This window comes from Chiloscyllium punctatum, chromosome 40, assembly GCF_047496795.1.
Source record: "Chiloscyllium punctatum isolate Juve2018m chromosome 40, sChiPun1.3, whole genome shotgun sequence".
Classification (NCBI taxonomy): Eukaryota; Metazoa; Chordata; class Chondrichthyes; order Orectolobiformes; family Hemiscylliidae; genus Chiloscyllium; species Chiloscyllium punctatum.
The window spans coordinates 12704029-12721897 of record NC_092778.1 but is presented as its reverse complement, the minus strand read 5'-3'; the positions used below and the strand labels follow the sequence as shown (position 1 = coordinate 12721897).

The window sequence follows — 17869 nt, the reverse complement described above, 5'->3', positions numbered from 1 at the left end:
GTGCACAGCATGCTTTTGTCCAGTCTCCTGAACAAGGAGCAGACTTCACACAAAACTCTGAGCCCCAGAGGAAATCAATTAACCAAATAATCAATTATCCAAACAAAATAGTGCCCATCCATCTTGTTCATATAAATCGAGGTTCTTCTGTACACTGCATGTAAAAAAAAAATCCCAGGTCAAAGGATACTTGTTTTATAATTTTCTCCTACTCAGATCCTCAAAACAATGATTTTCTAATAAATGACCTGCTATATACAAAGAATTATCATTTATTCAGATCTCTCAAAATATGTTAACAATTTTATTCATTTGTAAGCGTCTAGTTGTGCTCATTGAACAATTTCCTTTATGTATTTTTCTTTATGTGACAGACAGGAATGCTACAGCTACAGTTTATAGTTGGCACATAACATTCTACATCCAGCACAGCCTCATTACATTGTTACAAATGCCAAAAGATCTTAAACACTCTGGCTTTCCATCCTGGATTCTTCCAGAAGGCAGTATATGTTAAGAATGAGGATTAATGGGATGGTGGAATATCTGGTGTAGAGAGTGAGCACAGGCAGATGTGCTGACATTTACAAACGGTGGAAGATGGGAAGCTGGCCAGGAAAACACTGGAACAGACAAATGTAGAAGCAGAGGCATGGATGAGAGTTCAAAAGAGGACAGATTGAGGCAGGCAAGGAGACAGGTAAAGTGGCACAGAAGTAGGCAGATTTAATTAATTCCTTCTCCACCAACATTCCCTCCCCTAATCATATGTAAAACATAGGGGCTCCAGGATCAGAAAGGCCCATTTAATCTGTACTTTTCCATTATGTTTGGCATTTTTCCTTCCCAAAAATGAGAATTTTTTAGATAGCATATCTAGAATGCAGTTATGGAGTATCAGCAAAGAATGTACCCCTCAAGGTGAGTAATTTGGCTTTTGTTACATTATAATGAGAAACACAGCAATTTGTACATTTACACTGCATTGTAAACTGCTTTGGACAACTATAATTCAATCAGTATCACTTACTGCATTCATAGATCTGTTCCAATTTATCCACCGATGAAAGCGAGAAAAACTTGTAACCAGATTTGGTGCCAACAGCAAGGGACCTATTGTGAAAAAGAATGAGAGAGCACTTTCAATGGCTAACTGAAAGCAGGCCAATTTTAATCAATGGCTGCCCAAAGATAACAGCTACTGTCATCTAATTGTGCACAAGACAGGACTTATCCTACCACAGATGAGACAGTATTTTCCACATTTTACTCTGCGTTCCCATATCTTAGTTCACTCTCATAGCTGCCTTTGAGAATACATTAGGCTAGATATCTAGGTTAGCTTTTAGTAACTTGCTCAGAATAATGAACAAAATGTTAATTATTTTAGTCTCTGAAAGCATGCCATTCCTGTGTAAAACCGCATAAATCTTTCCCTTTAATAATTGTGCATCATATCAGATCTTGATCTAAGGCTTCATTATGCAAACTTGCTGAACATACATACACCAACTGTAGAAATATTTCCAGCTCCTTGAAAGTTAAGCAATAAAATATCTCAAACCAAATCCCAAGACTCTTGCGTAAATAACTTTTATGCATGTTTCTTCCCCTGACTTTCTAACACTTGGGAAGTGTATTCAGACCATCTAAAGTTTTTTTAAAAAACTAGACCTATTTTTTCTATTCAACCTGTACAGAGATGGTATTAAAAAGCTCTGGAGCAAGTGGGACTTGAACCTAGGCTCTTTGGTTCACTGTACCAAAGACGGCCTAAATATTACTCATCCCTGGAGTAGGTGGGTCTTGAATTCAGACACTCCTGATTCAGAGGTATGGACACTACAGCCACACCATTCTGACCTTCTAAACTGTCTTGCCAGTATAGCTCTTTAAATATCAGAAGTAGTAACAAACTTAATAAGGATCTGGCAAAAAAAATTGCATATCATCTACGGTGGGTGCAGGTACAGTTACAACATTTAAAAGACATTTGGATAAGAACACAAATAGGAAAGTTTGGAGGAATATGGTCCAAACGTAGGCAAATGGGACTTGTTTGGTTTGGTAACATGGTCGGTGCAGACTCTTTGGACCAAAAGGTCGGTTTCCATGTTGCATGAACCATGCAGCATGGTGGTTTAGTGGTTAGCACTGCTGCCTCACAGCACCAGGGACAGCGGTTTGAATCCAGCCTCGAGTGACTGTGTGGAGTTCTCCCCGTGTCTACGTGGGTTTCCTCTGGCTGCCTTTGAGGTTTCTTCTGGGGTTCTCATATTTCCCCCCCACAGTGAATTGGCCAAGCTAAATTGCTACATGTTCAGGGTTGTGTACGTTGGGTACATTAGTTAGGGTAAAAAACGTACAGCATCAGGGAAGAGGAATAGGTCTAGGTGGGTTATTCTCCAGAGAGTTGGTGTGGACTTGTTGGGCCAAAGGGCTTTTCCCACACTGTAGGGATTCTATTCTATGAAAATGACTCTACAACCAAACTAAACACACTTTACAATCTGCATTTTCTCAAAAATAGTATGGCTCCTCCCTCATGTTTTGAAGACAACTGATGAAATGTGCAACATCTGCATCTAGTCAAATATGATCAGGATTTTAGTTGCTGCCAGTTTTACAAAAGCAGATATCGGATTTGAAAGACTTCAAAAAAAGGTAAAATGGATTCTTCATTTCATCACACTCCATATAACCAGACTATTTCAAATGATATGAACTGCAAATACATTACACTTAAAATCAAGAACCAAGAGCTTCCTGTTTACCCCTGACAATATATAAAAGAGACTGCAGTTTAACTGTGGAGTGTCACAACAAACTGGGAAATCCTTGTGTTTCAATGCTTGAGAACCAAAAATTCCTACTCAAGATAGCTTTCCAGGAACCATCAATTGCAAATGTGTGAATAACAGGGAATAACACAGCTCATCTGTCACTACTGTCTCCACAGTCAAAAACTTACCACTGCTTACACAAGGAAACTGCAGTGGAGACCATGGATTAGACATAGATATAAGGAAGAGGAACTTATGGAGAAGAATATTTGCTAAAAATGAAATTCCATTTGTACAACGGTATTCAGTTTCTAAATATAATGCATTTTAAATTAAGCCTGGCTTATAGGTTAACACCAAGTGTAAGTGACAGACAGTTCTCAAAGGGGGAAAAGGGAAGTTTTACACAGTTGATGAAGAGAGATCACAACCAGAATGAGACATGGGTGAGTGAGCATACAGTTCTGGGAATTTCGAGGCAATGTGGAAATTAGTGCAAAGGGGAAAGAGGTGCTTTTTGCTCATTTTTTTGGCTCATAATAAACAAGGTTGAATCCAGGATCAGGGGCTCACCAGACACATTCCTTAGATTAACTATCTCTACTTTGGTCAGGGACAGCAGGGTGTGACTACAAGCAAGGCAGGTAGAAGGATCCAGGAGGTAGTGATGAAGGAGCCTCAGAACTGTTAGACAATCTCAAGAGCCGAGATTCTTGTTCCCTGCATGGAGGATGAGCAAACTGACCACAACAGTTTGCTACAGGGAACCATTCAAGTGAGGGGAGAAAAGTGAAATGTAGTTGTAAATCGGGGATAGTATTGTCAGGGGAACAGATACTGCTCCATGGCCAGGATCAAGAATCCTGATGGCTGTGTTGCCTGCCTGATTCAGGATCACTCATCTGGGCTGGAGGAACTTGAATTGGGAGGGGAAAGATCCAGTTGTTGTTGTCGTCCAAATAAGTACCAACAAGATAGTTGGGAAAAAAAGGAGTGAAATTCTGCCGAGAGATTATGAACAGTTAAGGTTGAAACTAAAAAGCAGAGGCAAAAAAAGGTAATAATCTCTGGATTAGCATCTGAGTCACAAGCAAATTGGCACAGGGCCAAAGTTGAAGAGATAAATGCGTTACTCAAACTTTGGAGTAGGAGAAACACTTCAATTCATTGTCCATTAGAACCAGTATTGGGGAACGAGGGAGCTGTTTGAATGGGATGTGTTCCACCTTAATTCATTAACCATAGTGTTAAAGGTTTAAATGGAGAGGAATTTCTTAAGTGTGTACAAGACAATTTTCTGATTCAGTATGTGGATGTACCTACTAGAGAAGGTGCAAAACTAGACCTACTCGAGAAGGTGCAAAACTAGACCTACTCTTGGGAAATACAGCAGGGAGGTGACTGAGGTGTCAGTGGGGGAGCACTTTGGGGCCAGCGACCATAAATAAAACAGTTATATTTGTTTTAAAATAGTGATGGAAAAGGATAGACCAAATCTAACAGTTGAAGTTCTAAATTGGAGAAAGGCCAATTTTGACAGTATTAGGCAAGAACTTTTGAAAGCTGATTGGAGGCAGATGTTCACAGGTAAAGGGACGGCTGGAAAATGGGAAGCCTTCAGAAATGAGATAATGAGAATCCAGAGAAAGTATATTCCTGTCAGGGTGAAATGGAAGGCTAGTAGGTATAGGGAATACTGGATGACTAAAGAAATTGAGGGTCGGGTTAAGAAAAAAGGGAGCATATGTCAGGTATAGACAGGATAGATCGAGCGAATCCTCAGAAGAGTATAAAGGCAGTAGGAGTATACTTATGAGGGAAATCAGGAGGGCAAAACAGGGACATGAGATAGCTTTGGCAAATAGAATTAAGAAGAATCCAAAGGGTTTTTACAAATATATTAAGGGCAAAAGGGTTAACTAGGGAGAGAATAGGGCCCCTCAAAGATCAGCAAGGCGGCCTTTGTGTAGAGTCACAGAAAATGGGGGAGATACTAAATGAATATTTTGCATCAGTACTTACTCTGGAAAAGGACATGGAAGACATAAACCGTAGGGAAATAGATGGTAACATCTTGCAAAATGTCCAGATTACAGAGGAGGAAGTGCTGGATGTCTTGAAACGATTTAAAGTGGATAAATCCCCAGGACCTGATTAGGTGTACCCAAGAACTCTGTGGGAAGCTAGGGAAGTGATTGCTGGGCCTCTTGCTGAGATATTTGTATCATCGATAGTCACAGGTGAGGTGCCAGAAAACTGGAGGTTGGCAAACGTGGTACCACTGTTTAAGAAGGGCGGTAAAGACAAGCCTGACCTCAGTATTGGGCAAGTTGTTGGAGGGAATCCTGAGGGACAGTATGCACATGTATTTGGAAAGGCAAGGACTGATTCGGGATAATCAACATGGTTTTTTGAGTGGGAAATCATGGCTCACAAACTTGATTCAGTTTTTCTGAAGAAGTAACAAAGAAGATTGATGAGGGCAGAGCAGTAGATGTGATCTATATGGACTTCAGTAAGGCATTCGACAAGGTTCCCCATGGGAGACTGATTAGCAAGCTTAGATCTCATGGAATACAGGGAGAACTAGCCATTTGGATAAAGAACTGGCTCAAAGGTAGAAGACAGAGGGTGGTGGTGGAGGGTTGTTTTTCAGACTGGAGACCTGTGACCAGTGGAGTGCCACAAGGATCGGTGCTGGGTCCTCTACTTTTTGTCATTTACATAAATTATTTGGATGCAAGCATAAGAGGTACAGTTAATAAGTTTGCAGATGACACCAAAATTGGAGGTGTAGTGGACAGCAAAGAGGGTTACCTCAGATTACAACAGAATCTGGACCAGATGGGCCGATGGGCAGAGAAGTGGCAGATGGAGTTTAATTCAGATAAATGCGAGGTGCTGCATTTTGGGAACGCAAATCTTAGCAGGACTCATACACTTAATGGTAAGGTCTAGGGAGTATTGCTGAACAAAGGGACCTTGGAGTGCAGGTTCATAGCTCCTTGAAAGTGGAGTCACAGGTAGATAGGATAGTGAAGGCGGCGTTTGGTATGTTTTCCTTTATTGGTCAGAGTATTGAGTACAGGAGTTGGGAGGTCATGTTGCGGCTGTACAGGACATTGATTAGGCCACTGTTGGAACATTGCATGCAATTCTGGTCTCCTTCCTATCGGAAAGATGTTGTTGAAACTTGAAAGGGTTCAGAAAAGATTTATAAGGATGTTACCAGGGTTGGAGGATCTGAGCTACAGGGAGAGGCTGAACAGGCTGGGGCTGTCTTCCCTGGAGCATCAGAGGCTGAGGGGTGTCCTTATAGAGGTTTACAAAATTGTGAGGGGCATGGATAGGTTAAATAGACAAAGTCTTTTCCCTGGGGTCGGGGAGTCCAGAACTAGAGGGCATAGGTTTAGGGTGAGAGGGGAAAGATATAAAAGAGACCTATGGGGCAACTTTTTCACACAGAGGGTAGTACGTGTATGGAATGAGCTGCCAGAGGATGTGGAGGAGGCTGGTACAGTTGCAACATTTAAGAGGCATTTGGATGTGTATATGAATAGGAAGGGCTTGGAGGGATATGAGCCAGGTGGGACTCGATTGGGTTGGGATATCTGGTCAGCATGGACGAGTTGGACCGAAGGGTCTCTGTTTCTGTGCTGTACATCTCTATGACTATTCTTGGACCTGGCAAATCACATAACTAGGGCAATGAAGAGGGCTTTAAACTTAAAAGGAGGCCTTGTCAAGAAGAAGTGAAACTAATAGCAAGAAGTAACAGTGTCAGAAGACAGTGATCCTGAGTGAGCAGAGTTCAACTACTACAAAGAAATACCTTGATGGGAGTTGTGTACAAACCTCCTAGCAGCAATCAGGATTTGGGGATGAAAATAAATCAGGAGAATGAAAATACATGTAAGAAAGTACAACAATCATGAGAGTCTTCAACATACAGGTGAGGTGCCAGAAAAATCAGGCTAGTAGCAGAACTCTAGGAAAGGTATTTGTGGAACATGTAGGAGAATGGTGCAATTTGTGGTAGAGCCCATGAGGGAACAGGCAATTCTGGATTTGATGTGTAATGAGGCAGTTTTGAGGCAGTGTAAGGTGAAGGAACTGCTTGTTTTGTTGGGGGGGGGGGGGGGGGGGGGGGGTGGCAGAATTCACCCTGCAGTTTGAGAGGGAGAAGACTGAATCAGATGAAACAATATTAGAATTCAGCAATAGTAACAAAGACATGAGGGAGGAGCTGGTCAGAAAAGACTGGGGAAGGGAAGCTGAGCAGGGAAGATAGCACAATAGCAATGGCAGGAGTTTCTGGGGGTAATTCAGGAGGCACAGCAGAAATTCATCTCAAGGAAGCAGCAGTAAATTAAGGCCTGGATGAGCTAACTACGGCTGACAAGGATAATAATGGACAGCAGAGAAGCATACAATGTGGTGAAAATGATTAGGAAGTTTTAAAACCGAGCAAAGGATTACTACAAAGACAATGGGACGGTGGGGGGGGGGGGGGGGGGAGAGAAATGAAATGAGTGTAAGTTGACAAATATTACAAAAAAAAAAGTATTTTTAGATATCTGAAAGATAAGAGAGGCATGAGTGAACATTAGACTGACAGAAAACTAGGCTGCTGTAGTAGCAATGGGGAGCAAAGAAATGGCAAAGAAACTGAATTAGTGCTTTGCATAGTTTCACAGTGGAAGACACCTGCAGCACACTGGAATTTCAAGAATGTCAGGTGGGCAGATGTGAATATAGTGGACATCACTAAGAGAAGGTAATGGGAAGCTGAAAATGGTCTGAAGGTGGATAAATCACCTGGACCAGATGGGCTACACCTAAGAGTTTTGAAGGAGATAGCTGAGGAGATTGCAGAGATACTAGTCCAAGAGTCATAGATGTACAGCACGGAAACAGACCCTTTGGTCCAGCTCATTCATGCTGATTAGATACCCTAAAATTAATTCACTCCTATTTGCTAGTACTTGGCCCATTTCTCTCTAAACCCTCCCTATTCACATACCCATCCAGGTGTCTTTTAAATGCTCTAATTGTACCATTCTTCACCACTTCCTCTGGCAGCTCATTCCATACTCTGCATAAAAATGTTGCCCTTTCGACTCCAAGTATTCCCCCTCTCACCTCAAACCAATGCCTTCTAGTTCTGGACTCCCCCAGCCCAGGGAAAAAGACCTTGCCTATTTACCCTATCCACGCCCTTCTGATTTTATAAACCTCTATAAAAGGTCACTACTCAGCCTCTGATGCTCCAGGGAAAACAGCCCCAGCCTATTCAGCCTCTCCCTATAGCTCAAATCCTCCAACCCTGGCAACATCCTTGAAAGGATTCAGAAAAGATTTAAAAGGGTCACGACATTTTTCTTATAGCAAGGAGATCAGAATTGCATACAATATTCTAAAAAGTGACCGTACCAATGTCCTGTACAGCCACAACATGACCTCCCAACTCCTATACTCAATGCTCTGAACAACAAAGTATACCAAACGCTGTCTTCACTATCCTGTTAACCTGCACTTTCAAGGAAATAGGAACCTGCACTCCAGGGTCTCTGTTCAGAAACATTCCCCAGGACCTTACCTTCAATGTACAAGTCTTGCCCTGATTTGCCTTTCCAAAATGCAACACCTCACATTTATCTAAATTACACCCCTGGTGATCTTTCAGGAATCACTGGACTCAGGGAGGGTCTTAGAGAACTGGAAAATGGCTAATGTAACACTCCCATTTAAGAGGGAGGGAGGGAGGCAGAAGACAAAACTACAGGCAGGTTGGCTGGACCTCAGTCGTTGCTAAGTATTGAGGGTGAGATTGTGGAGTACTTGAAAGTGCATGGCAAAAATTGAATCAGCAAGGCTTCATCAAGGGAAGGTCACGTCTGACACATGTTAAAATTCTTTGAGGTGGTAATGAGCAAGTTAGACAAAGGATAGCCAGTGAATGTGATAATATTTAGATTTCCAGAAGGCCTTTGACAAGGTGCCACACAGGAAGCTGCAAAATAAGATTCAGCCCATGTTGTTGGAGGGAAGGTACTGGATAGAGGAACATCTGACAGCCATAAGACAGAGGCGGGATAAAAGGGATCTTTTTCAGAATGGCAACCAGTGACTAATGGAGTGAACAGAGGTCAGTGTTAGGACCACAACTCCTCATGTTATACATTAATGTTAAGGACAAAGAAATTGTTGCTAAGTTTGCAAATGACACAAAGGTTGATGAAGGGACAAGCCTACAGAAAGACAGGGTAGAAGAGTGAACAAAAAGTGGCAAATGGAATACAAATATGGGAAAAGTATGAGGTTATGCGTTTTGGCAGAAAGGATAGAGTCAGTGACTATTTTTTAAATGAGGAAAGGCTTCAGAAATCTGAGGCACAAGAGGGAGTTCAGATTCCAAGTTCAGCACTCTCTTAAGGCTGACATGCAGGCTCTTTGGTGTGTAGAAAACCAAATGCATTGTCAGCATTCATTTCAAGAGGCCAAAATACAAGAGCAATTTTATACTACTGAGGCTGTACAAGTCTCAGCTCAGACCCCATTTGGAATACTAAGCAGTTTGGGCCTCATATCTAAGGAAGGAATTTGCTGGCATGCGAGGGGGTCCAGAGGAAGTTTACAAGAATAATCCTTGGGATGAAGAGCTTGTCATATGAGCAGCAGTTGAGGACTTTGGGTCTGTACTCAATAGAGTTTGGATGAGTGGGGGTGGGTGTGTCAGAGAACATTGAAACTTACTGAATACGGAGGGGCCCAAATAGAATGGACACAGAGAAGACATTTCCACTCAAAGAGACTTGGACCTGAGGGAACAGTCTCAGAGTAAAGGGACAAATCTTTAGAACTGAGATGAGGAGGAATTTCTTCAGCCAAAATCTATGGAATGCTTTGCCATAGAGAGCTGTGGAGGCCAAGTGATTGAGTGTATTTAAGACAGAGATGGATAGGTTTTTGACTGGTGGGAGGATCAAGGGTTATGGGGAGAAGACAAAGATATTTTTGAGAAACATATCAGCCATGATGGGATAGCAGAGCAGCCTCAATGGGCTGAATTGCCTAATTCTACCCAGATATCTTACGGAAAGATTGGGTGAAAAACATATTGATTCCCAATGCTAGGAATTTTCATCTTTCTGACTCTTAAGAGTTTAGTTACACATCATAAAGGCAAAATGACTTATAATAAATGATACAGGTTTCAAGAAAAACAGACAGATACGACCCTACTTGGCTAGCTTCTACAAAAGAATCTGGAAAGATTGGCTTACGTATTGCTGTTGATGATCCAGGGCCTGTACATCAGAATCAGACAGAAATACAACAATACACAAGGAGAGATAATGCCACAGAGGAAGAAAATATAGATTAGAACAAGGACTACCATATATACTCATGTATAGGTCAAATTTTGAAGACAGTTTCTTTTAAAAGCTGAAATTAGAGGGTCGACTAATACACGGGCACAAGTTTTGAGGGGCTGAAATTCATGCTGCACTTTTTAATGATATTAACTTTTGGATGTATAGTGAACAAAGTGTGATAAGACTTAGTAACGGTCTGAATGAAAGAATGAATCAAAACGTTCTGTTAGTAAACCAAGTGCGATAAATATGAATGAATGAATAGAGATGTGAGATAATAAAGAGCAATGAATAGAATTACCAGTATGAATGAAAGAATGCAATTTAATGCGATATAGTAGGGTCGACTTATATAGGAGATATGGAAAATACAAGATTTTTTGACCAAAATCAGGGGTTCTCTTATACACGAGATCGACCTATACATGAGTATATATGGTAGTTTGTTAGAATCTTGTGATTCCTTCAGAAGACATCAAGTAACTGACTGTTAATGGGGTCCCATAAGAATTTTTTGTTTTAATATTAATAATCCCATGAAACTAGTTGAAAAGGACCAAAGAGTTATCTTGGATAGTATTCTTTCGCCGAAACCCCAAAGCTTTAAAACAGCTGCAGAATTTGCTGATTTGACTACAAAAAAACTACATGTCCAGAGTTCTGAAATATCAATAATTATCATGCTTTACAAATCCAAGTGTTGACTCCAAGCAATGCTTTATTGTATTCATACGTTACTTTATCAAGGTTGGTCAATTTTAACAAAAATACAAATGAAAACTTATGATCCCAAGGAAAAGTGGCACCAAGTTTTACAACATCAGACAGGAAAATAAAAAGGTAAGCAGCAGGTTAGCATATGTGCAGGAGGGTTTAAGTTCAAGGCAGACTATGAAAGGAAGGAATAACTCAGGAGATATTATTAGGGATGATGGAAATCATGAGGGTAAGAAATCTAGTATAAAGGTGAGATATTAAAGGGTTACTTTGCTCTGCGGACCCGCAGGAAATTGGATGCTCCAGGGGTAGGGCGGTATGCCTCTGTCTTAGGGTGGTATGTCTGTCTTCCAGGTAGAATGTTAAGGGATTTACATTCACATCTCTTGTAATTCAGAGCCATTTGCATGGTCATTTCCTAGCTTTTCAGAGTAGAAGAATTTACAGTATCGTCCCCTATTCGGAATCAATAAGAACATTGCAACTAAAATTGTGACTACTCCCTGCAGTTAAACAATACAATTTACATCAGGTCTTGCCATTAAGGAATGATTTAATCACATTATCTCTGGAAATAATGTGATCACTACATTGTGTCTTGAGTAATGTGACTGTGGGGGAACAGTCTTTCGGCATTACTGACTGATCTAAAGATTTTGTATAAAGGAAGGACTGTTCCTTTGTTCAGAGAGCTTGTCTTGACATGCTTCACAGGCATTGTGATGTGCTAAGTGATCCTCCAAAGCCTGTATTTGCTTAATAAATTTTGACTGTTCACAGAAGTTGGCGTATCGCAGTTGCATCAAGTGTGTAAGAATCTCAAGAGAAAGAAACTAACATTGGCAATTTACCTGAATGCTCATAGCATTCGTTAATAAGATCGATGAGTTGACAGCACAAATCATCACAATTGAATAGGATTTGGTAGCCATGATGGAGACATGGTTATAGGATGGTCACGACTGGAGTTAAATATCCAGGTGTACCAGACTATTCAGAAGGAAAGATAGGAAGGTAGTCACCAAATAATAACATCAAACTGGGGCAGGCAATAAAGAAATAACTAATGCCTGTAAAGCAATTATCACGGGGGGTTTTAATCTACATGTAGGTTGGTCGAACCAGCTCGGTCAGGGTTGCCTTGAGGAAGAGTTTGTTGAGTGTATCCGTGAAAGTTTTCTTGAACAGTACGTAATGGAACCGACAAAGGAGCAAGTTATCCTAGAGCTGGTCCTGTGTAATGAGACAGGAATAATTAATGATAGCAAGGGATCCTCTTGGAAGGAGTAATCACAGTATGGTTGAATTTAGAATACAGATGGAGAATGTGAAGATACAACCCAATTAACAGGGTCCTGTTAGTGAACAAGGGGAACTACAATAGAAAGAGGGAGGACTGAGCTAAAGTAGACTGGAAACAAAGATGTTCTGGTGGGACAGTTGACAAGCAGTGAAGGACTTTCAAAGTGCTCAGCAAAATATATTCCAGTGAAAAGGATGGACTGTTTAAAAAAAAGGGGTAATCTGCCATGGGTGTCTAAGTAAATAAGGGAGGCTATCAAATTGAGAGAGAAGGCCAAAACAGCATGAAACTAGAAGACTGAAAAGACCTTCAAGGTCATAAGAAAGCCACAAAAAGAGCTATAAAGCAAAGAAAGATAGAACATGAGCAAAAACTAGCACAAAATACAAAGAAAGACAGCAAAAGTTTATATAAATATATAAAACAAAAAAAAGAGAGAGGCTAGAGGATGAGAAGAAGAATTTAGTTATGGAATATGATGAATGGCCAAGGCATTGAACAGGTATTTTGTGTCAGTCTTCACAGTGGAGGACACTAATAACATGCCAGTATTTGACAAAGAGATGAAGGAAGGTGAGGACCTGGAAACAATTACTGCAGAAGATGTAGTATTGGACAAGCTAATGGAGCTAAGGATTGATAAGTCTCCTAGCCCTGATGGAATGCATCCCAAAGCACTAAAAGAGATGGCAGGAGAAATAGCAGGTACACCGGCCGTAATTTTCCAAAATTCACTGGATTCTGGGGCAGTCCCAACAGATCACAAAACAGCAAAAGTGACGCCACTGTATAAAAAGGAAGGTAGACAAAAGATGAGAAATTATACTCTGGTTAAATTAACCTGTGTAGCAGAGAAGATGCTTGAGTCTATTATCAATGAAGAAATAGCAAGGCATCTGGATAGAAATTATCCTGTTGGACAAAAGCAGTACGAGTTCATGAAAGACAGGTCATGCTTGACAGATCTTTTGGAATTCTATGAAGACATTACGAGCAAGGTGGACAATGGGACCCAGTAGATGTGGTGTATCTAGATTTCCAAAGGCTTTCGACAAGGTGCCGCAATAGAGGCTGCTGCATAAGATAAGGATGCGTGACCTTAGGGGTAGAATATCAGCATGGATAGAGGATTGGTTGACTAACAGGAAGCAAAGAGTGGGGATAAATCAATGCTATGCTAGCTAGCAATCAGTTACTAGTGGTGTGCCTGAGGGATCAGTGTTGGGACCGCAATTATTTACAATTTACATAGATAATTTGAAGTTGGGGACCGTGTGTAGGGTGTCAAAGTTTGCAGATGACACCAAGATGAGTGGCAAAGCAAAGTGTGCAGAGAACTGTGAAATTTTGAAGAGGGACGTAGATACATTGAGTGAATGACAAAGGTCTGACAGATGGAATACAATGTAAATAAATGTGAAGTTATCCATTTTGGTAGTAGTAATAGCGAAAAGGATTATTACTTTTATGGTAAAAGTTGCAGCATGCTGCTATGCAGAGGGACCTGGGTGACCTTGTGCATGAATCACAAAAGGTTAGTCTGCAGGTACAAGTCATTAGGAAGGCAAATGGAATTTTGTCCTTCAATGCTAAAGGGATCGAGTTTAAAAACAGAGATTATGTTGCAGCTATACAAGATACTGGTGAGGCCACGCCTGGAGTACTGTGTGCAGTTTAGGTCTCCTTAGTTGAGAAAGGATGTGATAGCACTGGAGGGGATGCAGAGGAGTTTCACGAGGTTGATTCCAGAGTTGAGGGGGTTGGTTTATGAATAGAAACTGAGTAAATTGGGATTATATTCATTGGCATTCAGAAGATTGAGAGGGGATCTTATAGAAACATATAAAATTATGAAGGGAATAATTAAAATTCAAGTAGAGAGGATGTTTCCATTGGCAGGTAAAGCTAGGACAAGAGGGTACAGCCTCAAGATTAGAGGGAGCAAATTTAGGACTGAATAAAGAAGGAACTTTTTCACCCAGAGAGTCATTAATCTATGGAATTCCTTGCCCAGTGAAGTAGCTGATGCTACTTCAGTAAACATTTTTAAAGCTAAATATTTTTCTGAATAATAAAGGAATTAAGGGATACAGTAAGAGTGTGGGTAAATGGATCTCAATCCACAAAAAGATCAACCATGATCTCACTGAATGGCAGAGCAGGCTCGAAGGGCCAAACAACCTACTCCTGCTCCTATTTTTTAATGTAGGAAAACTGGCCTAGAGAAATGAATAATTACAGGGCAAAAATAAAAACCAGCACAGGAGTATGGTCAAATCTGTAAGACTGCAACTAAACATCAGAATATTTTCTTTTAAATGTTTAAGAAATCAGTACAGAAGACTAAATACCTTTAAGAAAATAAAACCATACATAGTCGATACATCTCCTACAGAAATGAATCAAAAAGCTGAGGTGCTGGGGTGAGGGGAAGACAGACATAGAATACACACATCACTGGAAGGGCCTTGAGTAGTGGAACCAAAAGCAAGGTTTGGACAAGTGCAGACTTGTCAATCCCAGGAATACATAACAATATTTATGTTCATTTTTACACAGTGGTGAGAAGCACCAGGATGATGCGACTTGTCAGACAAAAATAAAATATGCAGGAGGCCAGCTAGTAACCAACATGTGTTCATATTCCTTCATTAAAATTCCAGCATAGCCTCAAAATATAGGATAAATCTAAACAACAGAAAGATGAATACTTGATCCTTGAACCAAGCTTATCAAGTAAAAAGACTCAAATAAGTCCAGAGTATTCATGCCTGTGACTTGGAAATAAGTTCAGAGTCTAGAGATGTACAATACGGAGACAGACCCTTCGGTCCAACTCGCCCATGATGACCAGATATCCTAAATTAATCTAGTCCCATTTGCTAGCACGTGACCGATATCCCTCTCAACCCTTCCTATTCACGTACCCATCCAGATGCCTTTTAAAATGCTGTAATTGAATCAGCGTCCACAACTGACAGCTCATTCTATACACACCCCACCCTCTGTGATAAAGTTACCACTTAAGTCCCTTTTAAATCTTTCCCCTCTCACCTTAACCCTTTCTTTTCTAGTTCTGGACTCTCTTCCCCCGCCCCAGGGAAAAAAATCTTGTCTATTTACCCTCAACAGGCCCCTCATGATTTCATAAACCTCTATAAGGTCACCCCTCCAGGCAAAACAGACCCAGTCTAGGCAGCTTCTCCCTATAGCTCAAACCTGCCAACATCCTTGTAAATCTTTTCTGACCCCTTTCAAATTTCACAACATCGTTCAGATATTCAATATTCCAAAAAGTGACCTAACCAATGTTCTATGCAGCCGCAACATGACGGCCCAACTCCGATACTCTATGCTCTGACCAATAAAGAAAAGCATACCAAACACTGCCTTCACTATCCAATCTACCTGCGACTCCACTTTCAAGGAATTACGAACATGCACTCCACATGCACTTCAGCAACACTGCTCAGGACCTTATCATTAAGTGTACAAGTCCTGCCCTGATTTGCCTTTCCAAAATGCAGCACCTCATATTTATCTAAATTAAACTGTATTCACCATTCCTCAGCCCATTGGCCCATCTGATCAAGATGCCACTGTACTTTGAGGTAACCTTCGCACTAACAAGTCAGTGAGACACTGTTTCCCATGCACAAAGCCATGCTGATTATCCCTAAACAGTCCTTGCCTTTCCAAATACATGTAAATCCTGTCCCTCAGGATTCCCTACAACATCTTGCCCACCACCAAAGTCAGGCTCACTGGTCTATAATCCTTACCACTTTTCTTAAATAGTGGCACCATGTAAGCCAACCTCCAGTCTTCTAACACCTCACCTGTGAGTATCGATGATCCAAATATCTCCACACAGGGCCCAGCAATCACATCCCTAGCTGCCCACAGAGTTCTGGGGTAAACCTGATCAGGTCCCACGGAATTATCCACTTTCAAGCGTTTTACGACATTCAGCACGCTCTCCTCTGTAATATGGACATTTTTCAACATGTCACTGTCTATTTCCCTACATTTTATATTCCCCATGTCCTTCTCCACAGTAAACACTGGTGCAAAACTCGTTTAGTGTCTCCTCTATCTCTTGCAGCTCCACACACAGGCTGCCTTACTGATTTTTGAGGGGCCCTATTCTCTCCCAAGTTACCCTTTTGCCCTTATGATGGATTCTCCGTAACTCTATTTGCCAAAGCTAGCTCATGTCCCCTTTTTGTAATTCAAGGCAGCACAATTCCTGAGCCTACTGAGCCAAACAAAACCTTTTATTCCCTACTTGACTATGTGGAGGAGATCCTCTTTACATTAAATTCTAGACAATAGAGTACAATGAAAAAGGTCAGCTTTGGGAGAACAGCATTAAGAAGTTATTGCACTGGCTAGCTTTCCAGTACTGGCTATGCAACATTAATTTGCGATAAGTGAAAGAGCTATAGAAAATGCATACATTTGTAGCTGGAGCATACAAATTTAGCAAGCACATTCACTTCAGCCTTGGTCTGGGTGCATACATATGCTGCATTAAAAATGTCTAAATGTTTATTTTGTGCAAGCCTAATTTAGATTGCAAAGTGTAGCTGGCATTCAAATAAAACCTGGAGTTTAAAATTCTGTACTTGCAAGTTTTGAGCAGGTTTATTTTTCCAGGGTGCATTGAAAGAGCAGCCTAGTTGACAACGGGCTGAAACTGGATCCTCATTAACTGACTTACAGAGCTATATGTTGGGAGCTTATAGCAGTAGCCAATTTAGTGAGATTTACAATGCAGCACGAGAATTGGAGGTCTCATGGTGTTAAGTGGGGGGAAGAGAGAGGTGTTTTGCTGCTTTTGCTCAAATAAAGCAGTGATTGGTGAATATCTCTAGCCTTTAAGTAAAAGATCAGTATTTAGTTGCGTTTAATTTCTCTATTATTGTAAAAAGAGCTTGTTGAGTAGAAGATTAACATTAGTGCATAAAATTGACGATTGGGTTTTCTCAAGTGTAAAGAGCAGGAATATTAGTGATTTAATTAATAAATAAAATACAAAATAAAAAGCAAGTCAGGTGATGCGTTGCAACTGCAGCATTTGGAAATTGCTAGACACCAAAGTGATCAGTGAATCTATCTGCTGGAAGTGTTTGCTATTGTAGCAACTTAGAGTCAGAACGGAGGAGCAGTAATCTAATGTTCAGACATGATATCTCAGAGAGGAGTAAGCCAACTGCTCCAGAAGGTTGCCTCACCCTTGGATTAAGTATGGTAGTTCTGGGATAATGTGCATTTTGGCAGCACAGTTTGACTATAACATCGCTGAGAATTGGGGAATGGTATTTTTGAGAATGCATACCTCCGTTGGCAATAGGGCAGTTCCAGCAGAGATCAGTTTTTGTGCTTCATTATGTGCAGGCGCCGATGGCCATGGCATTCTGCACATGCAGTGTCTGCACCGTTCCGCACATATGCGACAGCGATGCTTGTCTGTGTGTCATTCTGCCACGTGCAACGTCAGCGCTGGTCTTCGTAACATTCTGCACACACGATGATGTTAGCTGCTAGCAGAGCAGCTGCGCGAGGTAGTATACAGACAGCAACTTTAGTACATTTTTTTTAAAATGTACTGTTAAATTTACTTTCGTTTCATTAATAAATATTATTTCAACCTTCATTCAGACCGTGCTATATTTTGCTTTCGA

At 40.9% G+C, this 17869-nt stretch overlaps 1 protein-coding gene across 1 annotated transcript in view; it reads right to left on the bottom strand.

The window, feature by feature from the left end:
- Positions 1-17869, bottom strand: part of wipi2 (WD repeat domain, phosphoinositide interacting 2) — a 70620-nt gene that overhangs the window by 39417 nt on the left and 13334 nt on the right. Inside the window, exon 2 of the mRNA XM_072559308.1 lies at positions 1031-1113. Coding sequence (XP_072415409.1) covers positions 1031-1113 — 83 coding nt within the window. The remainder of the gene's footprint in view (positions 1-1030; positions 1114-17869) is intronic.